Source organism: Myiozetetes cayanensis, unplaced genomic scaffold (genome assembly GCF_022539395.1).
Source record: "Myiozetetes cayanensis isolate MyiCay16 unplaced genomic scaffold, myiCay2020 scf4, whole genome shotgun sequence".
Lineage (NCBI taxonomy): Eukaryota > Metazoa > Chordata > Aves > Passeriformes > Tyrannidae > Myiozetetes > Myiozetetes cayanensis.
In genome coordinates, this window is record NW_026087631.1 from 51,281,915 (window position 1) to 51,307,188 (window position 25,274).

Here is a 25,274-nt window from a genome sequence, read left to right on the forward strand (position 1 = left end):
TTATCATCTTTACAACCTATAACCCTTGGACTCCTGACAGAGCAAAGGTAGAGCTGTAACATGAACTGGATGCTCTTCCTTCATGTTACTAACTACCATATATGGAGCAGGAAGCGCACTGGGCTGTTCAGCAAGATAAGGGACGTTCTCATATTCTGTTTATCACACACAGTGCAGGGGAAGAATTCACACAGCCTCCTGTGAAGATGGTGCAACTCTGTTCATCCCAAATCCTTCTGGTGAACTACGGCCTCTTATGTAGTTATCTTCCAGTAAGGATGCTGCATAATACCTACAGTTCAATAACAAATATGCAGTTATTTACCTGCATTTGTCAGGAAACGGGAAGAGAAAACTGTTTATCCCCAAGAAGCATTTGTGTTCCATGTCACCTTAAGAGCTGTAAACTCTTTGCTCCTAAATGAGACATATGTTAGTACACATTGCTATTTTAGCTTGGTCCTCTGAAATACCATCACAAAACATACTACTCTCATTGTTCTCTAAAGGAATGCATCACTAGGTAAATTTGACTTTATCCATTTAGACATTACAGCTACAGTTGTCATGTTTCTAATACACTGTTAGGAATAATATCTTTGTTCCACGAAGTCAGGCAAGTTGAACTACTCAAAATTTTGAAGTGCATGTAAAAGAATAAAAGAAAGCATCCAATTCACATGTGTTATAAAAAATCTTATTCAGATATCTTAAAAAATACATAAAATCAAACTACTATTCATCAAAATTACATAAAATCAAACTACTATTCATCAAAAATTTGCTATATATCCCCATTTAGGATTGTGTACTGGCACATGTTAAGTAACAGTGTATAATCTCAACTAACATTTTATCTCAGTGCTAGCTGACAACCAGTTCAGCTTATCAACTCAATAGGGTAGGTTCTGCCATGTTAGTATTTACAGCACTGTAACTTGGAAAACAGTATAAAAATTACATTATACTAAAGATAATAAGCAGTCTAAATCAAGATGGTGAAACAGATTCTCTTCTTCTTTCTTCTCTCTACAGCTTCAAATGATGATCAATGTAAGCAGGTACACAGAGCAAGGTCCGACACACACAGTCTGTTCAGCTGCTTAATACATTAGAGTAAAACAAAACAGATTTATCTGTTAATGGAATACACTAACAACACTACATAACATTCCAGAGACATTTTGCTTTTTAAAAACTTTTATATTGAACAAGAATGTCTTCAGCCACAACTCACTTCTAAGTCAGCAGCATTTTTGCAGAGCTTCTGAAATGTCCTTTTTCTCCCCAGTCTTCAATGTAATTAAAATGCAGAAATGTTTCTTCAGACTCTCTTGTACAAAATAATTCTATTGTGACTCACATCCTTTCATCAGTAATATTAAAAGTTCACTTTTCTAAGATTAAACTCAGTAGGTTGATTTATTGGTCCTACTTAGGTTTGAAGAGTAAGAATCTGATTTCTTGGGGTATCTGCCTGATGAGAGAGACACTTGCATCCTCCGTGTTGATCGCACAGTTCGGCAAATAAGAGCATATTTAAGGTTGTCTCTAAAGTCTTTTGAAATATAATAATAGATGAATGGGTCAATACAACTGTTCAAAGTGGAAAGACACAGTGCAGTTATGTACCATGCATATATATAGCTCTGGTTGTAGCCTTTGAGGAGCAAATAGTGCACAATAATCAGCACATTGCTAGGTGTAAAACAGATGAGATACATGGACAGGACAACGATAATGAGTTTGATTGCTCTTATTCGTTTCTTGCCATCTTCTATGACAGAGGCACTCAGAGTCTTAATCATTAGTATGTAAGCAACAGCAGTGACGATAGCTGGGATTAAGAAGAATCCAACTGCAAGTGAGAGGAAATAACTGAACATATCATGAGCCAAAACATTTTCAGGCAAAACATCATGGCAGGTAGTGGTGTTAAGATTTGAAATATATGCTGTCTGATTAACAAGATATAATGGAATGGTGCTCAACAAAATCACTATCCAGATAGCAATGGAGACGCCCAAGGCAATTTCTGATTTCTTTTTTGAATGTGCCATGGGTTTCACTACAACGCAATACCGTTGTACACCGAGACACGTCATAAAGAGAATGGAACAGTACATATTTCCATAGAAAAATCCAACAAGTACTTTGCAGAGACCTTCACCAAATAGCCAGTTATTGCCATTTAGATGGTATGCAATCTTCAGTGGAAACCAGACAACAAAAAGGAGGTCTGCCAATGCCAAGTTAACCATATAAATCACAGCTGGATGTTTCTTCTTTGTTCGGAAAAAAAAGACCCAGAGGGCCACAGCATTGCTTGGCAAACCAACTATAAAGACAAAAATATAGACAATGGGAAGAAAAACTGTAGTCAGTTTTCCCCTGAGGACTTCTGCTGCAAATTCATCCACTTTGTACAACTCTTCAGAATTATTTGCATTTGTAACTTTCTGGCCAATGAAACTTCTTCCTTTTGAATTACTGGCTCCGCTATTCCCTAAAATTAAAAAAATAAGACGTTGCTGTTACTGAAGTACACACTTTTTGTTTTCTTAAAAAATAAACTAGACATAGTGATTCACTCGGAACATTTAAAGACAGTTTCATCAACAGAAAAATTAAGACCAATTTTCAAACACTTGACAATTTATCTTTCCTTTGCTTTATTACCCAAAAGACAACCTGTGTCCTTATTCAAGTATTCTACCAAAATGCTTTTCCACGTCACCAATGATATTAAAAATGCCTTGTTAAAATGGGCTGTCAGGTGCTCCTACCACCTGAACAGCTACAGCAGAAAGTAGTTTAAGTACCCCAGGGCACCATTAGCTTTCCACATAGCAGTGCCAGGTTACCCATGTTGGGATTTATAAAACTTTGCAGCAGGCTAAGGTAATTGCAACAGAAGCTTCCCCAGTTCAGATGGCCTGAAAATCAGGTATGCAGTAAAACGAGAGTGTTACCTTCAGACAAGCTAGAACTGAAACTCAGAATGAAATACCCAAAGCTATGCACAAGTGATATGTAGGGAAAAATGCATATTTTAGTGTATCTGAATTGAAATGTGAACATACTAACTCTGTGCATGAAGATGCAATAGGTCTAGTCATCTGGGATCTCCTTCCAATTGTCCGAAATTTCTACTCAAAGTGCCAGTGGTAGAGCTGACAGCTACGGTTGCTTCATACATAAGACAGCTGTACTACCAGTTCTGCTCTGCCTCTTTGAATGCCACGGGAACTCACAAACCATATGGGCAAGCCAGGTGTTCCTGACTGCTGTGTTGTGTAGGACAGCCTTCTGACAGCCCAGTTCAAAACCCCTCCAGACACAACACAGCCGTCTCCTGCTGACAGGTTAAACTGCACAAACAGACAATGTCCTTGAACTCGTACCATTCCAAAAAGTCAGTCATCCACTGAGATAAACTGTATGGACGTGGAAGTTGACTGTCTTTGAGAGAATTATTTTTAACCTTAACTCAGTTTCTCTCAACATTTGTGGATTTGTTTTGCCACAATTCCCACTCCCTGCTACCCCAACTGGAGTTTTAAAGGAGAATCTTCTTGGGCAAAGTAGGTTTGTGTACCTGAACAATGAACAGCCACTGGAAGGATAACCCTTTTGCTATTCAATAGAATTTTGATACAGTTCCACACTAAAAAAATGCTTACACCTTAAATTTGAGAGAATTTTTACTTAAGAAATATGTAAATACACAAGTATGTGTGTTTCCCAGCATAGATTCTCAAAAGCAGCCCAACTGTGAAAATTGTTTATTTACATGTTAAAGACTGGAAACTTTAAGTGTATAATGCAGCAATATTCCAGGTCCCTAACCTGAGCTGTGAATAGGAGAAGCCATAAAACCAGCTTGAAGGACACAGCTTATGCAGTTATCAGATACTGAAATGATAATTAGCTAAGGAATGCTGTTTTTCTCAGCCTTACAGTTCAGATAAGAAAGATCCTGAAGATGCTTGGAAACAGACCCTTTATTCCAAGCTGGTAGCAGTTCTCAGGATACCATAATAAAATGCAGTGTACAGTGCTATGGTAAGCATGTGTCCATCAGAAAGTGGTCAATATTATCAAATTGCAGTCATACTATTTGTATTCCATTCCAAAGACTCAAATTATTGTAGGAAACTAAAGAGCAAATACTGCCACTTTGTTCTTAATAATGTTTTGTGATCAGATATAAAACAATGCTTTCCAATTGATGCTCAAAGGTTAGGTTTATAAAACATAAAAAAAAAAGCTCACCAAAAACCCCAAAGTGTTAGTGTTACACATTATAGTTACATCTGTACTAAAGGGGGTGGATGGACAAACACATGAACCACAGATAGGGCTTAGTTTTGCAAGAGTAGCAGAAGAGAGACAAAGGTTTGTTTTATTCTATTTTCTAAGACACAGTCAAGCTAAATGGATGATTTTGGAGATCAAGTCTTGATTTTATGCTGACTTTAGTTCGAGCTTCAGAAGTTCTGACCACATTTAGTGGTCAGCTTTTGTTAGCCCAACTAGCAATAGAGAGGCAGTGTCCTGTTTCTTTGCTGTTAACACTCCCTCACCGAACAGCCAATGCTTTGTTAGGTATGTGCATTTTCTGCATCCCTTCCTTACTCTTTCAGCACTTGTCGTTTTCCATAACAACCGAGCTCTTTTCCAAGCCGAGTTTCACCATGAGTGACTCACACACAGAGAATGCAGTTGATTTGATAATCTGCCCACGGGAAAAGCGTACTCTCCTCCCACAAAAGACTGTTTCAACACTTTTGCCATTTGTCCAGAAGATATAACCCACTACATTCCAAATGCAGGATTATGCCTACCCTGCAGACACAAAAGCGACAGCAGCACTGAGTATCCAAAAATTAACTAGCTTAGGTCCTGGTAGTAATACCCACAGAGGACTGAGTTTAAGATCACCCCGGTTTTTGGATGTGCAACCCAGACTCGCCACAACGCCGTAATGGCATCAGCCTGTTTAAAAACTGCTGCAATAAGCCCCTGGCTTAGTGCACCTCCCTTGGTTGGGGTGGGATCACACTTCACCTCCTTTCACCTCCCTACTCCAGGAAATCAAGTACCCAGTTAGAACTTCTAAACATACTACTTTTCCCTCTTCCCTCTCCTCCGAAAATTCCAAACTCACCCCCCCCCCAGGTTAGAGAACTAGACTACTACAAGGCAGTTTAGTTTCAGGAATCCCGCTCTGAAAAACATAAACCTAGCATCCATACTTTTGAGAAAACAGGATCTATCATATGCTTGGCTTCAATATTTACATAACCTCTATGCGTATGCTTTTATTATGTAAACAAGCCCAGAATGAAGAATAATAGAAAGGCACAGTGCAAAGGGCATGCGTAGATATGGCAGTGGGGTTGCTTATAAAATGTAGTGAAAAATTAACTTTAACTTTATTAAGTTAATAATTAAGTGAAATATTAATATGGTGTTTTGGGTTTTTTTCCCCAAACAGCACTTATGTTCAATATAGACTAATACAGAGAAAAAAAAAATCCTAGCTTTTTAGACCGGGAAAAAAAGCAAGAACATAGTCTTTATAGTTTTTTTATGTTTATCTAAAGGGGGGAGCTATAAGAAGCTGTAGTGACAGGACCAGGGGGAATGGCTTTAAACTGAAACAGCGTAGGTTTAGATTGGATAGTAGCACGAAATTCTTCATTGTGAAGGTGGTGAGGCACTGGAACAGGTTGCTCAGAGAAGCTGTGGATGCCCCATCCCTGGAAGAGTTCAAGGCCAGGATGGATGGGGCTTTAAACAGCCTGGTCTAATGGAAGGTGTCCCTGCCCGTGGCAGGTGATTTGGAACTAGATGGTCTTTACGGTCCCTTCCAACTCTGGCCATCCTGCGGTTCTCTTTAGAGCGGGTGAAGCCAAGCCACGCGCGCCCCACAAGCCCTGCGGAGGGAGCCGCCCCCGGCTGCTCGCCCGTGGAGCGCTTTCTCCACCGCCGGGGAGCTCATCCCGCAGCTCCCGGCAGCCCCACAGCCACCCGCACGAGTTTTCCGAACCCGTTCGACTCTGCGGGAACGTCTCCCAGTCCGCGGGGCCGGGACCGCCCAGCCGGGGTCCAGACACCAGGCCCGCTGTGCCCCCGCCCGCAGCCCACCCGCAGGTGAGGGGCGGCCAGCACAGCACCCTCCATGGGTTCGGCCGCCCCCGCTGCTCCCAGCCGGGCGGACGGCTCCGGTTTCCGTCAGCAGCTGCTCATCTCACCTGCAGCGGTGGCGGCTCCCAGCAGCGCACAGAGCAGCAGCAGCAGAAGGCACAACCCGCGACGGACAGCCATCCTCTCACCCCGCTCCGGCCACCACCACTTCGCCCGCACTGCCGACCAGTTTCACCTGATACTTGAGAAGGGAGAGGCGGATAGCACGGCCGGGGCTGGGACCAGCCAGGAGGCGGGCGGGGCCGGGCCGGGCCGGGCCGGGTCGGGTTGAGCCCGTCCCCCCGACGAAGGGCGGCGGGGTTATGTCTGAAATGGCGGGAGGGTCCGTCCAGCGTGTCAGCTCGCCACCCCGCAAAATGGCGGTGCCCCGAAGCCCCCGCGGGCGGGCGGTTAGTCCCGCGCGTCGCCTCACGCCCGCTTGGCCGGTGCCGGGGCGGAGCAGGTGCCGGGAGACCCGGCGCTTCAGCCCCTTAAGCTGCGCCTCCTCCTACGGCCCCGAGCCTGCCGGTGGGGGTCCTGCCTGCGGCAGCTGCGCTTTACCAGCTTGCTGCCCGCTACAGCCGAGGAGCGCTGATTGAGTGGCCACCACAGAGCAGAGCAGAGCAGGACTGTTCTGGGTCGCGCTAGCACGGGCGAGGAGGGTTTTGCGTGAGTACATTACTCTAGCTGACTCATACTATGTTTAGCATTCCAGGTTTCTTACTCTTCCATGTTATAATGTCACAGAATCATGGAATTTCAGAATGGGTAAGCTTACAACGGACCACAGAAAGTCATCTGGTCCAACCTCCCTGCTTAAGCAGGGTCCCCTGGAACCCACTGCACGGCATTGTGTCCTGTCCAGTCAGCTTCTGAACTTTGTAGAAGGCACTCCACGCCTTCTCTGGGAAATCTGTTCTAGTGCTCACCCTCACAGAAAAGAAGTTCTCCATGTTTGAGTGGAACTTCTCTTTTCTACTTTCTGCCTATTGCCTCTTGTCCTATCACTTGGCACCACTGAGAAGAGCCTGGCTCCATTCCATTGGCATCATCCCTTCAGATATTAATAGACATTGATGAGTTCCCCTCTCAGACATCTCTTCTTGAGGCTGAAGAGGCCCAGCTCCCTCAGCCTTTGTCTCTCTCTGTTGGACCCACTCCAGGAGCTCTGTGTCTTATCCTGAGGAGCCCAGAACTAGACATAGCACTCCAGATGAGGCTTGAACAGGGCTGAGCAGGATCACTTCCCTCAACCTCCTGGCAATAGTCTTAATGCACCCCAGGATGCCATTGGCCTTATTGGCTCCAAGTGAAAAAATTTTCTTTTTTTTTTCCTCTATTGAGTGATTATGTTATGAATATACTCTGTTCTATGTTCTTCTGAAGAGAAAAGTTGTTCTTTTTGAGGGCTTTCAGTGATTGTCATGAAATACAGCTGGGAGTTGACATCTGCATTGTTTCCATTTTACAGAGGAAAAATGGAGTACAAAGGTCAATAAACTGGGAAGTTTTTAGTGTCTGAGTCAACATCCAGGGCCTTTTGGTTTTGAATCTTTGTTACAAGTTACTGCACAGTTACAAGGTAAAGCACAGTTCCTATTCGTCATCCACCCAGCTAAGACTGTTTACAGATTTCTCATCTAAGTTTCAGCCTCCTTGCTAAGCACTGGGAAAGTCATAGCCCATCCCTCCAGACTCCCTCCTTGTCTCTTTCTGCCTCAGTTTCAGTGCTGTTTTGTTTACTTTACCATTATAAACTAGTCCATGGATATTAAATATCCATTGAAATATCCATATCTGCTTTTAATCACTTTGTCCAGTCAGTTGTAGTCTTCTCATGTGGCTTTTTATCTAATCTCCCTTTACTGGTCTCCAGAGTTTTTCCTCTCGGATCTCAAATACTAAGGAGTGATCAGTCATTCTCTCATCTGGTTCTGCTGTAGTCAGTGCTCTCCTGCCAGTGCCCAGTCACAGTTTTCACTCTTTGTTTTCCAAAACTTGATTTATTCAGCCCATCATTTTGCCCCCTTTAGATTCAAAGCTTGGATCCAGCAACAGTGTGAGGGTCTGAAAAGAATTCATTACTGTTGCTAAACAAAATCTGCTCTGGACTGTCCCACAACAGGCCAGAGCTGCAGCTGGAAAAGCCCTATGGTTGTATGTAGAAGTCACTGCAAATGCATCTTCTGGAAATGCAGCTCTGGACTTTGCTTCTGTTGAGTATAAGGAAACTATGCTGACTGAGATTTATAGTTTTTCTAGTTTCTCACAGGTTGTCAGGAACATGTAACTGATGTGAAGAAAATCTCTCTTCAAAATCTTACAAACAATTCATTAGATTCTCAAACAATTAAAAAATTAAGGGAATATAAGACGGAATGTCAGGCAGCTTTAATGTAGAACTATCAATCTGCCTTATGAGAGAGACCTTTCAGTATTTAACACGGGCTTATGAGAAAGATGGGGAGAGACATTTCACCAGGGCCTACAGAGATAGAACAAGAGCTAATGTTTTGAGATAAAAGGGGGTAGGTTTGTACAAGATATGAGGAAGAGATTCATTACTGTGCAGGTGGTGAGACACAGGATCAGGTTGCCCAGAGACCTTGTGGATGGGACATCTTGGACTAGATAATCTGTAATGGTCTTTTCCAACCCAAATAACTCTATGATTCTATAAAAAATTAAGGGTATTTGGCACTTGGAAGCAGATCCCAATACTTCATTTGTGCAGTGCTCACCAGGCTTTTGTACTGGCTTTGTTCTATTTAATTTATTGAGGAGTTAGTGTTCCTAGCTAACACCTTCAGCAGATATAATATTTGTTAGGAAGATTCCCTGTTTGTAGTCTATAAATGAGTTTTTTCTTATGACTTAAAAAACATTTAATAGAAACAAAAAATGGTCTTGCCCTTGTTTATATCATTAGGACCTCTGTACAGAGTAATATCAAACCTTGCTGATTTTATATGCCTGTATTGAAGAAGATTTGTCAAACCTATTTGCAGTTATAGTGTGTCATTTATCAAACATTAGGAAAGAAAATGTAACATTTATAAATAAACACAAAACAATTGTGTTATTGTTCACACTTGTTTATCATTTAAGAATAACTGTAGTAACTACAACTGCCAGAAGAAGTCTAAGGACATTACTGTAGATGCTTATTAAACCTTAATTCTCCATGACAAATGGCTAGTTTCTTGGGGTTTCTACTATACATTTTTTTGGTTACAAATATATATATTTTGTTACAATATATATTGTGCAGTATATTGTAATCATACCACATATCTGTTGGGGGAGAAGGTAAGGGGTGGCTGTTCATGCCATATATCTGACACAAAGATATGTATTTCTTTTAAGGAGCAAGAAGACCTTGGTTCTGGAAGAGAGAGGAAATAAAAATACATTTTAAAATTAGAAAACTTTAGTTTTTGAAGTTAAAAAATAACTTTTTGAAATTAGCTTTAAAATCAATATGTCTTGTAGGGCTGGCACAAACACTTAAAATATCCTTCAAAGAATGCAGCCAGTGTAAGGATTTGAGAAGGAGGGTGAAGTTTGGGTCAAATGAACAATGTGAGGAATTTAATTTTAAAAACTAATTTAACTTTTTATTCAGAAGAGCTGGTGCATTAACTCGCAGTGCTTTAGCCTGTCCTCAGGCTAGCCACCTGGCATCTTAGAAACTAGGAGAGCACCTGAGTGTACTAAGGTACAGCAAGGCTCTCCTTTAGTAGTGCAAGACCAGTGCTGTGGGTATTGTAAGTGTTTTGATAACTCATTTCAATTTGACGAAACCCTTGGCATTTTGGGGTCAGAAAGGATTGGTCGTATGGGTTGTCTGAGGTGATCTCTTAATGGTTATTGGCTATCATCCTGACTTTCCTGACCTTCTGCCAGCAGTGTCCTGTGTTTATTCCTATGTTTGGCCTTAAATACTTTGAGAATTTTCACTTTTCTCAAAAGTCAGGAGATTCCAAAGCTAGGGCTGGAGACCTGACAAAGAAAAGGGGTTAAAGGTCTAGAACAAAAGCTTAGTTATGCCCAGTGCCTAGGGGTAGAAATAGATGTCCCAAACCAGACTTCACACTGGCAATAGAAGTACAACTGTGACTCTTGTTCACCATGACCTGGTAGTGACAGGGGACTTATGAATTTAACAAAACAGCTTGGTCTAGTCAGAATGTAAAATAGGACTACTGCACTTGGGTCGACAGTTGTTTGACTGTAAGATTAGCTTAGTTGGTTAGATCCTGGTGCTAAAAACACCAAAGTTGCAGGTTTGATTCCCATATGGACCATTCTCATAAGAGTTTGACTCGATGATCCTTGTGGGTCCCTTCCAAATCAGAATATTTGGTGATAAGAATCTGTGATAAGTTTTAACCTGTGGTATGTCTGTTTTCATGTATGCCTACAGCTACATGAAAAAAGCATTTTAAGGTACCAAAATCAAGCAATTGAAGGTTAGGAGAGGCTCTGATTTGGGCCTATGTTCAAAGTTAATTCAGTATGCTTTTGCATATGCATTTTGAGAGGGATTTTGTTATGACATTATATCCAGTCCTTCACTGGATGCACTGCGTGGAGTGTGCTCATGATGATACAGATGATCTTGTACTTGCACCTCTACTTATGCACATAGATATGTTCAAGATACCACTATGTAGCTAGTACTGATTTCTTATCCTGCCTATCCTCTAGGGAAAAATGCCCAGAGATGATATGAACAATTGGAACAATCTGAAGAATGTTTGTAGCAATTTTGTTTGGCCTAAAGAAGATCACGGGGAGACCTGATGGTACTTACAGTATGTCCAAGGCTGCAGCATGTTTTCCATGTTCACTGAGTAGGCTGAAATATTAGCAAAGCTAATATTAGGAAAAACATTTTGACAATTGGCACCAGTTTTATTGAGCACTCACTTTCTAGAGAATTTATAGGACCTCCATCACTGGCACTTTTAAAACAGTTTAGATGAACAGGAATGATGTAGTTCATCCTGGCAGGAGAAGCAAGTGATGCCTTGAGCACAGTGCAGCCATTAGTTACTCTACAGCAATGTTTCTAGCCAAATAAAAACCCAGTCTTTTATTGCATTGACCTCAGTGGTCTTACTTTTGTTTGGAATCTGAAATAGAAAAAGTTTTGACATAATGTTCTACCTTGTGAGTCACTCTCAGTGGTTTTGCAGTGTTGCACCTCTGTTCAAAAAAAAAAAGGTACTGAAATGCTATCTAGGCCCTGTCTAATCTGAGTCTGGCTAGGAAACTGCAGATTCCTAGGTCATGTTCCTCATTACTGAGCAATCATGTCAGGCAACAGCAAGGTATCCTGTTTAGATTCATCATGTTTTTACCTTTTGGGAGAGAAGCTTGTTCAAGCTGCTCTGCATTCTTGCTTCTCCACCACACAGATGACAGCAGTTTTTCCGATCAGGATAGGAGCCCAGAGGGAGAAGCATTAGGTGGGGCATGGAAGGAGAACACCACCAACTAGGTTTCAGAATGTCAGTAGAACTCTAAGAAACCCCATGTTATTTTTACCTCTTTTGAAGAGCTAGACAACAGGCAGGTATGGAAAAATGCCAATTACAGTCCACAAAGTTTGGTGAACACTGGGGTAACTGTGCTTTTTGAGTCTGAGATAAAGAGTAGACTGACATTAAATCACCCAGCTGGTCACCTTCAAAGAGCAGTATCCAAAATGTTGTCTCAGAGATTTGGGAGCTGATTAAATCATAGTCAAATTTTGGAAAGTGGGGAATCACAAAACAAAATCTGCGTAGGAGGCCATAGGTGGCCAGTGCTGCCAGACATTTGAATATCCTCTGACAAGAAATAACTTAATGAGAAATTAATCTTGTGTACAAAACACATTTGGTCGTAATCATGTGTGAGTTACACTTTTCCCCAGAGGGTAACTGTTGAATAATTTTTTTTCTCAGTCTTCATTTATATTATTCCTTCTACATTTAAAACACAAGAATGTCAGAAAAAGAACATGGTTATTAGGGATACTATAACCTCTCAGTTCTCTTTCTGGACAGCAAGATTAAATGCATAGATAGATCTGAAGTTAAACAATGCAATTCCAAAATGATCTCAAAGGGTTTGTCCTTTTGCCTATCTTGAGTTACTCCAGGTTGGGAGAACACCATACAAACAAAATGGTTTCCTGGCTTTATCATGACTTTTCTGAACTGATTCCTTCTCTAACTTGTGGGCATATTATTAGCAGTGCAGAGTAAGAGTAACCCACTGTAGAAATAACCTACAGACATGCTAATGCATGCATTGGGCCAACTCCTGGCTTTTCTACTGCCTTTGTTCACTTCTGTTATTTCTTCAACTCCTACCATCCTGCAGAATGGGATTGCCTACCCATACATCTGATTCCACCAACCTTTCTGTGTTTCTCAGTTTACTAGAAGCATCTGTATTTTTTGAGTGTTGTTCTGGTACCACACAGTTACTGCTTCTCACAGAATCACAGAATATGCTGAGTTGGAAGGGACCCACAAGGATCACTGAGTCCAGCTCTTAGCCTTGCATGGGTCCATCCCCAAGAGTCACACCATGTACCCAAGAGTATTGTCCAAACACTTTTTGAACTCTGGGAGGCTTACACTACAGTTCCCAGAATGCAGAAGAAGTTTTTTCCTCTGTCTTCTAGATCACTTCTAGGGGATGCATATGAAAAACGAATCCACAAATCAAGTGGTGACCTGGAAACATTTTTTTTCCACCCCTCAAGATCCTTTCATCTTGAGACCTCAGCAGAACTACAACATACTTTGCAATGTTTAAGTAAATCCACAGCAAATGTACAGAGGAGAAAAGTGTAAGTGGAGATGTAAGGATGGGCTGAAGAAGAGTTGTATGAAAGGAAGAACAGTCTTCCTTTGAACAGTCTCATGAGATGTACACCAAGTTAAACCTCTAGGCTTGCTTTAACTTAAACCGTAGTCACATAGGTGCTGCTGCAGTGAACAGGCAGTAGAATGTGAGCTGTGATTTGGCCAGTGCATTCTGCGTGTGTCAGTTTCAGAAGGTGTTGGTTTCGATTACCTTGGTTTTATTGACTTTATGTAAATATTACAGTCTAGATATCGCTTTGAACAGCTGTAGGGATTGATGAACTCTGAGAATTGTTGATGGCTCCAGAGGAACTTAGGATTTGCCCAAGCAGTAATGCCATTCTCAGTTGTGAATGAATGCATCCATTTAATGGCAACAGTGAGATCCTGTGTGCACCAATTAAGCACTTGCTAATGCTAGAATCTGTCTAATCAGAGTATGTTTTTAGATTCCAAATGATAGTTGCAAAGAACAAAACAGCAATTAATTCTGAGACCCTCATAGAAGGTCTCTGTGCCAAGCATTTAGTTCGTTTGAACAGATGGATGTGACATTAATTCACAACAGTGCTTACTGATGTAATAGTTATATGAACAATTCCAATATTGTAAAGTGAAGGAAGACTTGAGAACAAAATTTCTAGATCTGAAAACCCTCCTATTCTAAATAGTAATTTGTGGTTGCTTAACTAACTTTTTGTTTTTAGGACCTGTCTCTTATTCATCCTTGAAAATTGATACTTGTAATAAAAGAATCACAGAATCAACTAGGTTGGAAAAGACTTCTGAGATCATTGAGTCCAACCTGTAATAATATGTTAAATAATTAAAAGTCATAATTGCTTTAATAGATAGGAAAATATGTTTTGTTGAATCACAATATCATTTTCCAAAATGGAAGATAAACTGGTTTGTAGAGTATCAATTATTTCCCCTTTTTTATTCTGCAGCTTTTGGAAATTTATGATATGTTCCTAGTCTGAATTGCTCTGCAAGTTGCAGGTAAGAAATATGGTATTTTGACCACATTTCCTAACTAATTGTGAAAATTTTAACAGAATCATGTGTTTATTAACTTCTGATTCCATTCTGAGCATTTGACCTAACTGTTAAGCTGATGTGTCACCATATCCAAGTTGTATACATATGTTCATAATTTGTCAGTGATCTAAATAAGACATGAAAAATTGTAACTTTTCTAGTCATCATGATAGTGAAATATTGCAACTGCCATCTGGTAGCAGGATGAAGGAAAAGAAAATTACTTGAAAGGCCGAAGTGGATTTTTTTCTCACAATGTGTGTGGACTTGCAGTATCCCATACCACCTGTGTGAGAGCTGGCCCATAGGTTGGAACAACTACATAAGAATCTTGAGATACTCATCCAAAAAGATGCAGAATTTTAACAAGATCAGTTCTCTAGTCTGGTTGATAGCATGCTTATGTTGATGTAAAAGAGGAAGTATTTCAGGTATGTGCATAAAAACTCCAAGGGAACTGAGTGGGTCAGGCAGCTCATGCCAGGCAGCAGTCCTGGCTTATGACATTTAAATGGTACATGGCCTTAGAGTTCAAGAGGCAGAACTGCAAGTAAAAGGAATTGTTTTGGCATTGTCTGATTTGGCAGGGATTAATAGCTTGGCTATTGTAGTTTTATGCCATAAATTAACATCATGGAAATAAAGCAACAGCTACATGAAAGCTACATTGAACACGATTTAACTTAACCCCTACACCTGGCCATAACATACAATATGGTGATCAAGTCACATTAACAATTTAGGATAGAAGCCAACTATGTTTCTGGCACATGATAGAAAGTATTGAATAACTTTTGTAAAAGACCTGACTAGGTAGCTGAGAACACTTCAGTGTGTTCACATCCTGTACTACACAGCTGGGGTTGGGTTGCCCACTCAAATACTTGCAACCAAGTTCAAATATAAAAAACATGGCACAAAAGACATCCAGCACATAGGAAGCCTGTGAAGCTTCTTGACAAATGATGCTGGGCATGCAAGAAGAGGTTTCTGGAAGTTCCTCGGAAGGCTGTGCAACATTTTGAAAGAGAGATCCATTGAGGATTATTAAAGAGACAAACTGTAATTGACTTGGGAATTTCCCTGAGCAGAATGTAGTATTTGAGTGAGAGAGTAGTTGGGGAAATTCCATTTATGTTCTTTTTCTTTCTGAGCACCTGCTACTGCATATGGTGATTGTTGTGGCTGATATCCAGCTGAGTGGGTCTTCCTCTGAGGAGTGTGGTCATTTGCCCCAGTTCTCAGGCTCTTCTGAGATATAGGTTGAACTTTAATATGGCCATGTGGAATTATGGAAGTCATTTAGGTTCCACTCTGATGTCCTACAGTGCTTCTCTGTGTTTCGTTCTGCCTGTTTGGCAAAGGCACACTTTGCTGACAGAGAGGACTCCTGGAGCCACTCCAGGGAAAATAACTGTTATGTCTTGACAGGATCTGTGGGTTCAGCTGGGTGAGCACCCACTACAGTGGACTGCAGTAAAGCTCACAATTTCAGAGAGGTGCTGGCACTGCTTAAACTGCCTTTGCAGAGCACCCTGCATTAAGAAGTTATCCATGGAAGGATAGGGCAGGACCATCCATGCTACCTTGTGACATACCTTAATTGAGAACAGATATTGTTAGCTGTGGCTTGGGGATGGCCATATTAGAAAGGCTGAAGGAGAAAAGAAATCTGTGTTAGGGGAAGGGGACTGATTTTGTCCTACTTAGGGGTTATTTGTTAAAAAACGCAGAGATTGGAACTATTTCTTTAATTTTTTTATCAGTAGGATTGGGGTCTATCTAGAAGCAGAGCACAGTGTCCGCAAAGAAATAAGCTTAATGGAAAAACATCTCAGTTGGCCAGGACTCCAGAAAATTATTTGGAAACACCCCATACTAAGAAGGATGTGAGGAGATCCAGCCAGCTGTGCTGAGTCACAGGCTTTCCACACAGCCATCGTGTCTGTTCTCACAGTGTTTACTCAGTGTGGCAGCATACACCCTCATCCCCTCCCAGTGTCTCACCCCACCTCTCAGTGTCTGCATGATCAGGGGAAACCCACAAACACTTTATCATATTCAATACTGTTAATTGGCCCAAAATTAAAGACTATTGCCATATTAAAAAAATATCTAATGTTATGACCAAAAATAATTTTATTATTTCATCATTATATTTTGAGGAGAGAATTCAGGTTTTGTAAAATAACTATTTGTGATTTAATTATTTAATTTCCAATTGGATTAATTTATTTTTAACTTTAATGAACAACATTGCCATAGTTATTATTCACATTTAGAAAAATACTTTTTCTTGTACTTAGCTGAAATTTGTTAAACATTTAAACTCCAGATAAGTAGCAGTGTCATGATCTAGATTATGAAAATGCTTAATCCATGCATGTTTAGAAGCAAAGTAAGTAGAGTTGTTGGGATTTGCAAGTTATTTGGTGCATGTGCACAGCAGCCACTTTTATCATTTAAGAGGTGAAAATGAAAGACTGTTAGAGGATGGCAAGGACAGAAAACAGTGCTTCTGTCTGCCTTGCAACAGTGCCATGTAGGAACTTCACTGCAACGTCTAGATGCAACATTGTTCCTGTTTGGGCCCATACTTCCTTTGGGGTGGCAAAGGAAGGGGGAATCACTTCCAGGGGGAAGTGATTCCACACAATACTGTACCCCAACATCCTGAGCACAGTGCAGCAGTACCAGAGCCCACTGCAAATGTGGGGCTATTACTGCAAGGCTTGAAATCAGGAAACCTTTTTGAAACATCAAAACTCCAAGGTATTACCCTCTTTCTGCCTAAAACCCAAACCAGTGTCTTTCTGGCATATGCACAGTGTGGAAGTAGAACTTGGATTGTTAATCATCTCCTAATGCAAGGAGCAAGCAGTTAACTCCTTCTTAAGGGGTGAAATAGTTCCTTCTGACAGTAGTGCTTACCCCAGTTGTGCTGAACTGCACTAGTCCCAGGCAATTTTCACTTCTTTAGTGGCTAGGTGACTGTTCCATGAAGTGAGATACTTCATCCCAAGATGCAGGCATAACAACATTCAGGGAGAACCTGTCCTTCACCACTTTTTTTGATGGCCAGTTGTTTCCAATTCCCTCTTACAGAGGCTTCACACCCCTGCACATGTCCTAGTTCAGTATCCACTGCAAGCCTGGGCTTGTCTTCTGCAGACATGGTTCCTCCTGGGACCTTCTTTCTCATGGAGTCACAGAATGGGTCAGGTTGGGAGAGGACCACAGTGGGTCATCAGGTACAACCTCCCTCTTGAAACAGGGTCATCCCAGAGCACATGGCACAGGATTGTGTCCAGATGGTTCTTGAATATCTCCAGTGAGGGAGACTCCACAACCTCTCTGGGCAGTCTGTTCCAGTTCAGTGGTCACCTGCACAGTAAAGAAGTTCTTCCTCATATTTAGGTGGAACTTCCTGTGCACCAGGTTTCTGCTCATTGCTTCTTGTGCTATTGCTTGGCACTATTTCTGCTGCGCTTAAGGCATCTGAGCTCATGATTCTGGCACTTGCTGAGTGAGGAGCTGTTTCCCCTTTTTCTTCCTCCCTCACAGCTGAACATTTCTGCAGCAGGGTGAGGCTGGACATCTCCTGCCAGTTTCCCTCATAGCTGGGGGAAGTTTCCTCAGGCTTGGTCATGAACTCAACACCCACCAGCTTCCTTGCTAAGTCCAAGTAAAGCCTATGATCTTACCTCTGTATAGTCTTCTAATGGTCAAGAAACGTCTTTTGCAAAATAGTATAAAACGCTGAAGTGCCAGAGCAGCAGTACTTTGATTTGAAATCTGTAAAAATTCTGTGTGGTTGTTACAGTTACTTGGTGTATTAGCTATCATTGCTAATACAAATGGCAAATTAACAAGGACCATGGGCATGAGAATTAAGGAAGCCTAAATGTTTCACAACTGTTTGCTCAGAGAAAAGTATATTCCTAGGGCTGCAAAGGTTAATTCCCCATATTTAATTCAACATATCACTTGACAGTGACAGCTTCAACAAAATCCTTATTACCGTGCATTTTCTGCAAAACGAAGCACAATGTTTTTCTACCTATCTGCCAGTCTGTGGTTCTGGGGATTTGAAACAAAGAAAATGTTGGATTTTATTCTCCCCACTGTGCTTAGGCTTGTCTAGGCTTTAGCAGAAAAGCTGGTTGATCTGGTTTTTCTAGGCTGGAGTCATTACTGTATTATCTTTTCTGACCTGGTGAAAGATCACTTGTTTTTTTACAGCATGCATATTGTGGTCTACACATGAAAATAACTGAAATATGATTAAGTTACATCTACTTATAGAGATAAATTACATTTAAAATATGTAATTAAATACTCAGCACCGGTCACAGGAGTATACAGTGAAGTATTGTATGAAGATCTGAAGGATTTATGAAAAGTAATTAGGTGATTTAGGTAAAGACCTATTCCAAAGAGCTAAAATTCTTGGTGTCTGGCTTCTGACTTCCTGCTGAGAGAGCAGTCTTGTTCCTGCCAGCCTCCAGCAGTGGGCATGAGCAGCAGGAGGCTGCCCCAGCAAGCTTGGACCTGTGGATGAACTGCAGGTGCAGGCTGTCCCTGCTGGAGCAAACCAGCTTCCTATGGCCTTATTGGGAGTTATAAGTATCCTCTTGCAGAAGAGATGTCAAGATGATTCATACCAGTGGAACCGGGGGAGAACATGTCCTGCTGTCTCTGCTCTGTAAGAGCCTGACAAATTACTGCCCTATGACTGCAAAGATGAAAAATAAAACTCAAAACAGCAGGAGTATGCTTTGTAGTATTATTCCTGCAGGCACTGAGCTGGCACCCTTGGTGCCTCAGGGCTCAGGCAGAAACTGCTGAGGGTGAAGGTGCAGCCTGCTCCATTCCTAAGAGACATCAGGTGCCTAATCCAGATCCTGTTTCTGCTTTGCCATTGTATGTGGCAAAACATAGTTATTCCTTGCTCTCAACCCTCTTGTCCCCAAAAGAAGATCTACAGAGAAAGAGAAGGAAGAGGAACTCTTTTACCCCTTTTTTACCCATTACTTTGAGGACTGTGAAGATCTAGGGTCAATGTGTAAAGGGGATTTCAGCTCAGGTATCTCTTCATCCTAAGACAGAGCTCCTATCACCAAGTTAAAAGGTACAGTAATGTTTGAACATTTTGCATCCTGTTTATTTACAGTGGCCTGGCAGGATGTGACCTAACACCACAAAATCTTAAAAAATGTGAAATAAAAACATGAAGGGTCAGACAGGACAAGTCTTTCTAAGAGTGCTTGGTTGTGGAGCTGTAAAATAATGCTTGCCATTCATTTCAACTAGTACGTATTTACCCTTTTCTTGAGCCTCTCTCTTTAGTTCCCAAAACACTACCACATACCATGCGATTGGAAAAAACACACATTTGTTGAAAACTAGACAGTAGCAACGGCATGTCTGTAGTTGACTTAAGAAGAAGGTGTTGACAGCTGCCACCCAGGTTCATACTACCTTGCAAGTAATTAGCATCAGTTTTTTATTTATTGTTTCTACCTTGAGCCATTAGAGTATATACAAGGTACATTTTTAAAGGATATTTACTTCTTCTGGGAAATCCAGGACTTTTTTTATTTTAAACAAAAACTGGATTCTGATGTAACTAAGTTCAGCAATAAAAATTTAAGAAAAGAACATTAAACATAAATTAACATTAACATAACATTGATATAAACATTAAAGAATAGATAGACCATTATACTCCTCATAATAAAACCTCTTGGATGGTAATTATAAGCTTTTCAGGGCAAGGATTGCATGGTAGCTTACTCAGTAGGTGCAGTGTTTTGGCTGGAGTTTTCTAGGTGTTATCAAAATATACATTCGCCTCACTTACTTTTAAGGAAAAGCCCGGACAGAAGTGAAGAAATGAGGAGGTAGCCTGGAGGAATGACATTATGTGCTCATGTCAACACTGAGCTGTTGTCACAAGAGTTCACTGCGTGGAAGGCTCCAGGGATACACATTGCTGCCTGTGGCTTTCTCTTTTGTGTTTTCTGTTTCCCCACCCATGTGTACGTATTCCTGTTACAGTAAAATGAGTCAGATAATACTATGCCATATCTGCCCTTCCACAGGATATAGGATCCCTTTCCCACTGAACAATGCTAAAAGAAGGGAACTGAACGTCTCTCAGTTCACCTAGTAAGCCTGTGCCCATGGGCACCATCTGTTATCTCCTGGTGATTTTCAGCAATCAAATACAAAACAACATGAGCTGAAAGAGGGACTGGTGGGAAAGAAGACCATCCTGACTGAACTCAGGAAAAAAATAAGAGTTTATAACCTTTGGAAGAAGGGCAGGCAACTCAAGAGGACCATAAAGGTTCTATGAGGATATGCAGAGAGAAAATTGAAAGGACCAAAGTCCAACTGGAACTTAATTTGTCTACTGCCATAAAAGACAATAGAAAGTGTTTTTATAAATACATTCACACCAAAAAGTCATGTAAGGAGAATCTCCATCCTGTAGGGGATGTGGGGCCAGACATACTGACAAGGGATGAGAAAAAGTCTGAGGACCTTAATGCCTTCTGTGCTTCAGAATGAAGCCCCCATAAGCTGAGGGGAAATGGTCAGTAACCTGCTATACCATCTAGACACACACAGGTCTATGGGGCCAGATGGGGTTCACCCAAGGTTGACCCTGGCGAGAATCCAGGGACCAACTAAAAGTCACTCTCTCACTCTCCCTCTGCAACTGGACAGAGGAGAGAGGGAAAAAAAGAAGAAAACAGCTAAAGGATTCATGATAGAGATAGGAGCTGGGAGAGGTCACTTACTGATTACCTTCAAAGGCAAAAGAGACTCAAACTGGGAACAGTACTTAAATTTATTACTAACAGGATAAGAGCCAAAGAGTGAGAGATAAAACAGTCTTACAAACACCTTCCCTTCACCCCTCCTTCCTTCCATGTTCTCCCTCCTCTACCCACCCCTAGTGGTGCAGGGGGATGGGGAATGGGGGTTGTGGTCAGTTGTTTCTGCTGCTGCTCAGGGAGAGGAGTCCTTCCCCTGCTCCTGTGGGGTCCCTCCCATGGGAGACAGTGCTTGATGGACCTCTCCAATGTGATTAGCCTCCTTGGGCAACAGTTCTTCCCTAGCTGTTGTCCCGTGGGTCACTCTTCCGTGGGGTGCAGTCCTTCACGAATGAACTGTACCAACATGGATCCCCCACAGGGTCTACAAGTCCTACCCAAGAAAAATTTGCTCCAGCATGGGTTTCCCTCTCTGTGGGCCACAGGTCTCCTGCAGAACCCTGCTCCATCCTGAGCCTCCCACGGGGTCACAGCCTCCTTCATCCATCTACCTTCTCCAGCATGGGCTCCTCCATGGGCTGCAGGTGGGTCCCTGTACCCTGATGGTCCTCCATGGGCTGCAAGAGCTCTGAGTCCTTCCCCTGCTCCCATGGAGTCCCTCCTCCCCCTCCTTCTGCACTGACCTTAATGTCTATATTGTTATCCCATGTTCTCACTCCACTCTTCCCTGGCTGGAATTTCTTCCGCGCAATGCTCCTCTATCCTTAAATATGTTGTCACAAAGGCGTTACTATCACTCCTAAGTGTCTCAGCCTTGGCCAGCGACAGGAAGTCTGTCCTGGAGTCGGCTGGCATTGGTTCCATAGGACAGAGGAAGCTTCTAGCAGCTTCTAACTGAAACCATCCCTTAACACCACCTTCCCCCCCCAGCTACCAAAATCCAGCCACAGAAACCCATGACACAAGGGTACTGAGGGAACTGGTAGAAGAGCTCACAAAGCCACTTTGCATCATTTACCACTAGTCCTGGCTAACTAGGGAGGTCCCTATGACCAGTGTGTGGTGGCAGTTAAAGAGAGGCTCCTCTTGTGGACAGGACACCTAAGGGCTGTCCTCTGCAGTTCAGGCATTTTGATTGCTTCCAGAAACGTTAGTGGGAATGTACTAAATAATTAAACCTCCCCCATCAGCAGATGTATACTTGCTGTTTTTCCTTTCACCCTGACTAGGAAGGGACTTTGAGATATGTGCAGAGCACTAAGCTGAGCTCTGATTTGGGGACAGGCAACTGTGCCTTTAGATAGGAGGAGAGTCCATCTGTGGTGCCAACTGAGTAACCTACAAAAGCTGCACTTCAGCACGTGTTTAAAAGCTGTTCTTTATCTAATACCTTCAATCTCTGTGCAATGAACATTTTTAGTGCAATGAACAGAATTGCCACAGGAAACACCCAACTTCATCATTTGTACCTGTCACTGAGTTGTTGAGAGAAGACTCTCAGCTAGGCATGAGACATAGAGCATAGTGATTATGTGGATGATTATGACTAGAATTATTGCTAATGCAATAATATTGCCTGTGAAGTATCTAAATAACCACTCTATACTATAATCTATTGCAATAAATGACAATCAGGTCATTGTCACTTCTGTTAAGTCAAAAGCTTCAGTGAGACTTCTTTGCTTTCTAAACTTCTCATAGAAGTCTAGGAGTTTCAGCTAGGGTGACTTACTCTCAGACTGGTCAATAGTTGATGTCTAAAGAGCTATAATACATGCAGGTTGGCCTAGAAATGTACAGGTTTAGTATCTTTGGCCTTGCAGAATTCTCAGTTACAAAGCAACAAAGCGCCTATGTAGCTAGTTAAGGATTTTATGTCTGTATGGTTGTGCTTTTTACTTACCCTCCAAAAGTGAGTGTTCTGTACAGGCGTCCCTGCCAGGGGAGGTGACGAACTTTGAAGGCAGATAGGGAGGGGAAACCCCAGGCAAGAGGCTTTTCCTTTTACCCCTTGCTCCGGGAGGGAGCGTGCTCTCCCACTCCCCTCCCCCCATCCCCTGCACAGTGCCTCATGGCTCTCAGAGAGACCAGGACAGAAGCAGCAAGCAGAGAGAGCAGGCAGAGAGAGAGTTTTATTGTTCTGGTCACTGTTTAAATACCTCTTGGGGGGATTACAGTGTAACCAGTGGGAGTCCAGGACGTCTTACAAACCAACCAATTACAAGAAGGAGTTAACAACCAATAGATGAGCTTTCAGTTATCTCTCAGGACATTCCAAAGATACAGGTAAGAGTGAGGAATCTTGGGAAGGAGAAAGGTTTACACAGAGTTACAACGCCATTTCGGAAGCATGTTCACTTTAAACAACATTACAACTTCTACATTAAAGTTGCCCCAACAGGGAGGGGTTCACCCAGAAGCTGCCTGTAACACTGGGAGACGAGTTTGCCCAGCTGACCCAGTCTCCATCAGCACTTTACACCCTTATGCAGGCTGATGTGCAAGTCAGTTGAAAACATCTCCTCTCCCCATCTCTGGAATTCAATAATTATGCGAGCATCCAGCTCTTTCTGCAATACCCACCTGGTGTTCTTATCTTAGGACAAACAACATTGGACATCAGAGGAAAAGTGGTGGTGGTGGGGAGGACACCTGAATATCTTTCTTCACCATCATGGTACCTTTCTAGATGAACTGCTTGCTACACTTATTAGGGTTTTAGAGTAAGCAGGAAAGGTACTTTATGTGAAAACAAGGGCTGCCCTGGGCATAGCACAAATAAAGCTTCTTACTATGCTTCAGCTGAAACATGTTACAATTGTAGTATATAGGTGCTTGTCCAATACAAGTGAGAGTAAAAAACTCTCCAGCCTCTTACAGAAAGGACAGTAATGATATTTGTCTCTACTCTTGTCCCAAAACATTTGTTCAATGACTTTGAGAATCTACCACCACTTGCAAGGACCCTCACACATGGTATTGCAATTGAGGAGAGTTCACAGATCATGTCCTAATAACACTGAGGTTGTGGGTTCAATTCCTGTATGGGCCATTAGCTTAAGAGTTGTACTCAGTGATCCTTGTAGGTCCCTTCTGACTTAGATTGCTCTATCAATTTTGATTATAAAATGAGCTTCAGGTGTTTTTCTATGTAAAATTTGTTACCATTGAATTATATTGAAAGATCATCCTTGAAAATTTCTTGCTTTTGTTGCATGCAGTCTCATTGCTGCAGGCTGTAACTTGTGATTTGCTAGACAAGCCCTGGTTTTAGTCTGTGGGACTGGCTGTTGTTACCAGTGTCATTATGAAAAATGATCAACTCTGGTTTCATGGCTCGGAAAACATCTGCTTTCTGTACATAAGAAAGAAAAACAGGAAATGCCTACTTGATAGTGCTGCTGTTACAGTGATAGCAATGGATTAAAATAAATCTCTAATAAGTGACTAACATATAAATGTATACATGCAGTGCAGGGGGTCATCAGGGTGGGTTCCCATCTTGCATACACTTCAGAGTGACTGTACCTTGTGCATTAGCAGCATTTTGTATGATTGCTCTGGAATGCCACATGCCTGCAAGTCCCAGGCTAGTGGACAGGCTGTTCCAGTTCACTAACTCAAGGGTAATGCCAACCCCAGCTCTATGGTCCCACTCTTCTCACATAGGGCTTTCCTCCCTCCTACTCCTCCCCTGTTAGAAGCAGAATAAATCTGGGCTGTTTGTACATTGCTCATGCAGGAGAGGGAAGTGATGAAGGAAAGCTGGAGGCAGCTGAGGCAGCTAATTGCTTTTCTTTGGCACCATGACCAAGAGAGGTTATTCTTCAGTCAATGGAAACTCCTAAATCAGCATATCCAAGGTCACTCACATAGGCAAACCTACAAAATTTTAGGCAGGAGAAGCCCATTAGCTGACTCTTTAAGCTAAATCCTGTTCTCTCTCATCACAAGTGGCTAAATCTCAAGAGCCGTGCCTGGTTTGTGGCACAGGCAAGGCTGGCACCTTCCTATTAACAGGGGCAGCAAAAGTCCTTGTGATGCATATGCTAGAGGCTCTGCCTGGCCCCAAGCACTTTCAGGCATGGCTGACCCTGGGGTCAGAGACTGGGCAGGCTCCTGAGCACTGGAAAAACATGAGGCACAGCCTTGCTTGCTGCACACTCCAGAGCTTGTACGCAGCTGCATGTGAGCCCAGGCTGTAGCTGAGAGCCTCAGCCTTGGTGATGGAGCAAGGTGGAGGCTGCCTTCATTCTGCCTGGCTCTCCTGCTCCTCCTCAGTTTGGGTGTGCAGCTGTGCTCATGAGACTTGGCAGGTAGGTGATTGAAGGGCCATGAGGGCCAGGACAGCCAAGCCGCAGAGGCATCTGCTACTGCCGCAGCTGTCCCC

The 25,274-nt window shown here is 42.2% G+C and overlaps 1 protein-coding gene and 1 long non-coding RNA gene across 2 annotated transcripts in view; one reads left to right on the plus strand and one right to left on the minus strand.

The window, feature by feature from the left end:
• Nucleotides 1-681: 681 nt before the first annotated feature.
• On the minus strand, nucleotides 682-6,619 carry F2RL1 (F2R like trypsin receptor 1). Its single transcript, XM_050328764.1, has 2 exons — nucleotides 6,261-6,619; nucleotides 682-2,506 (listed from the first exon to the last, which is right to left on the minus strand). Exons 1-2 carry the CDS (start codon nucleotides 6,331-6,333, stop codon nucleotides 1,410-1,412), a joined length of 1,170 nt encoding a protein of 389 aa, XP_050184721.1. The 5' UTR covers nucleotides 6,334-6,619; the 3' UTR covers nucleotides 682-1,409.
• A 107-nt stretch (nucleotides 6,620-6,726) lies between these two features.
• The window catches only part of LOC126646970 (uncharacterized), a 29,364-nt gene continuing 10,816 nt past the window's right edge, over nucleotides 6,727-25,274 (plus strand). Inside the window, exons 1-2 of the long non-coding RNA XR_007630481.1 lie at nucleotides 6,727-6,861; nucleotides 14,009-14,060. This is a non-coding gene — a long non-coding RNA (uncharacterized LOC126646970). The remainder of the gene's footprint in view (nucleotides 6,862-14,008; nucleotides 14,061-25,274) is intronic.

What these genes read in the sequence shown, in the direction of transcription:
- F2RL1 (XM_050328764.1), bottom strand. Translation starts at nt 6,333, where the DNA reads ATGGCTGTCCGTCGCGGGTTGTGCCTTCTGCTGCTGCTGCTCTGTGCG. An exon ending in GGGAGCCGCCACCGCTGCAG is followed by an intron (nt 2,507 to 6,260) that starts GTGAGATGAGCA and finishes TTTTAATTTTAG; the next exon opens with GGAATAGCGGAGCCAGTAAT.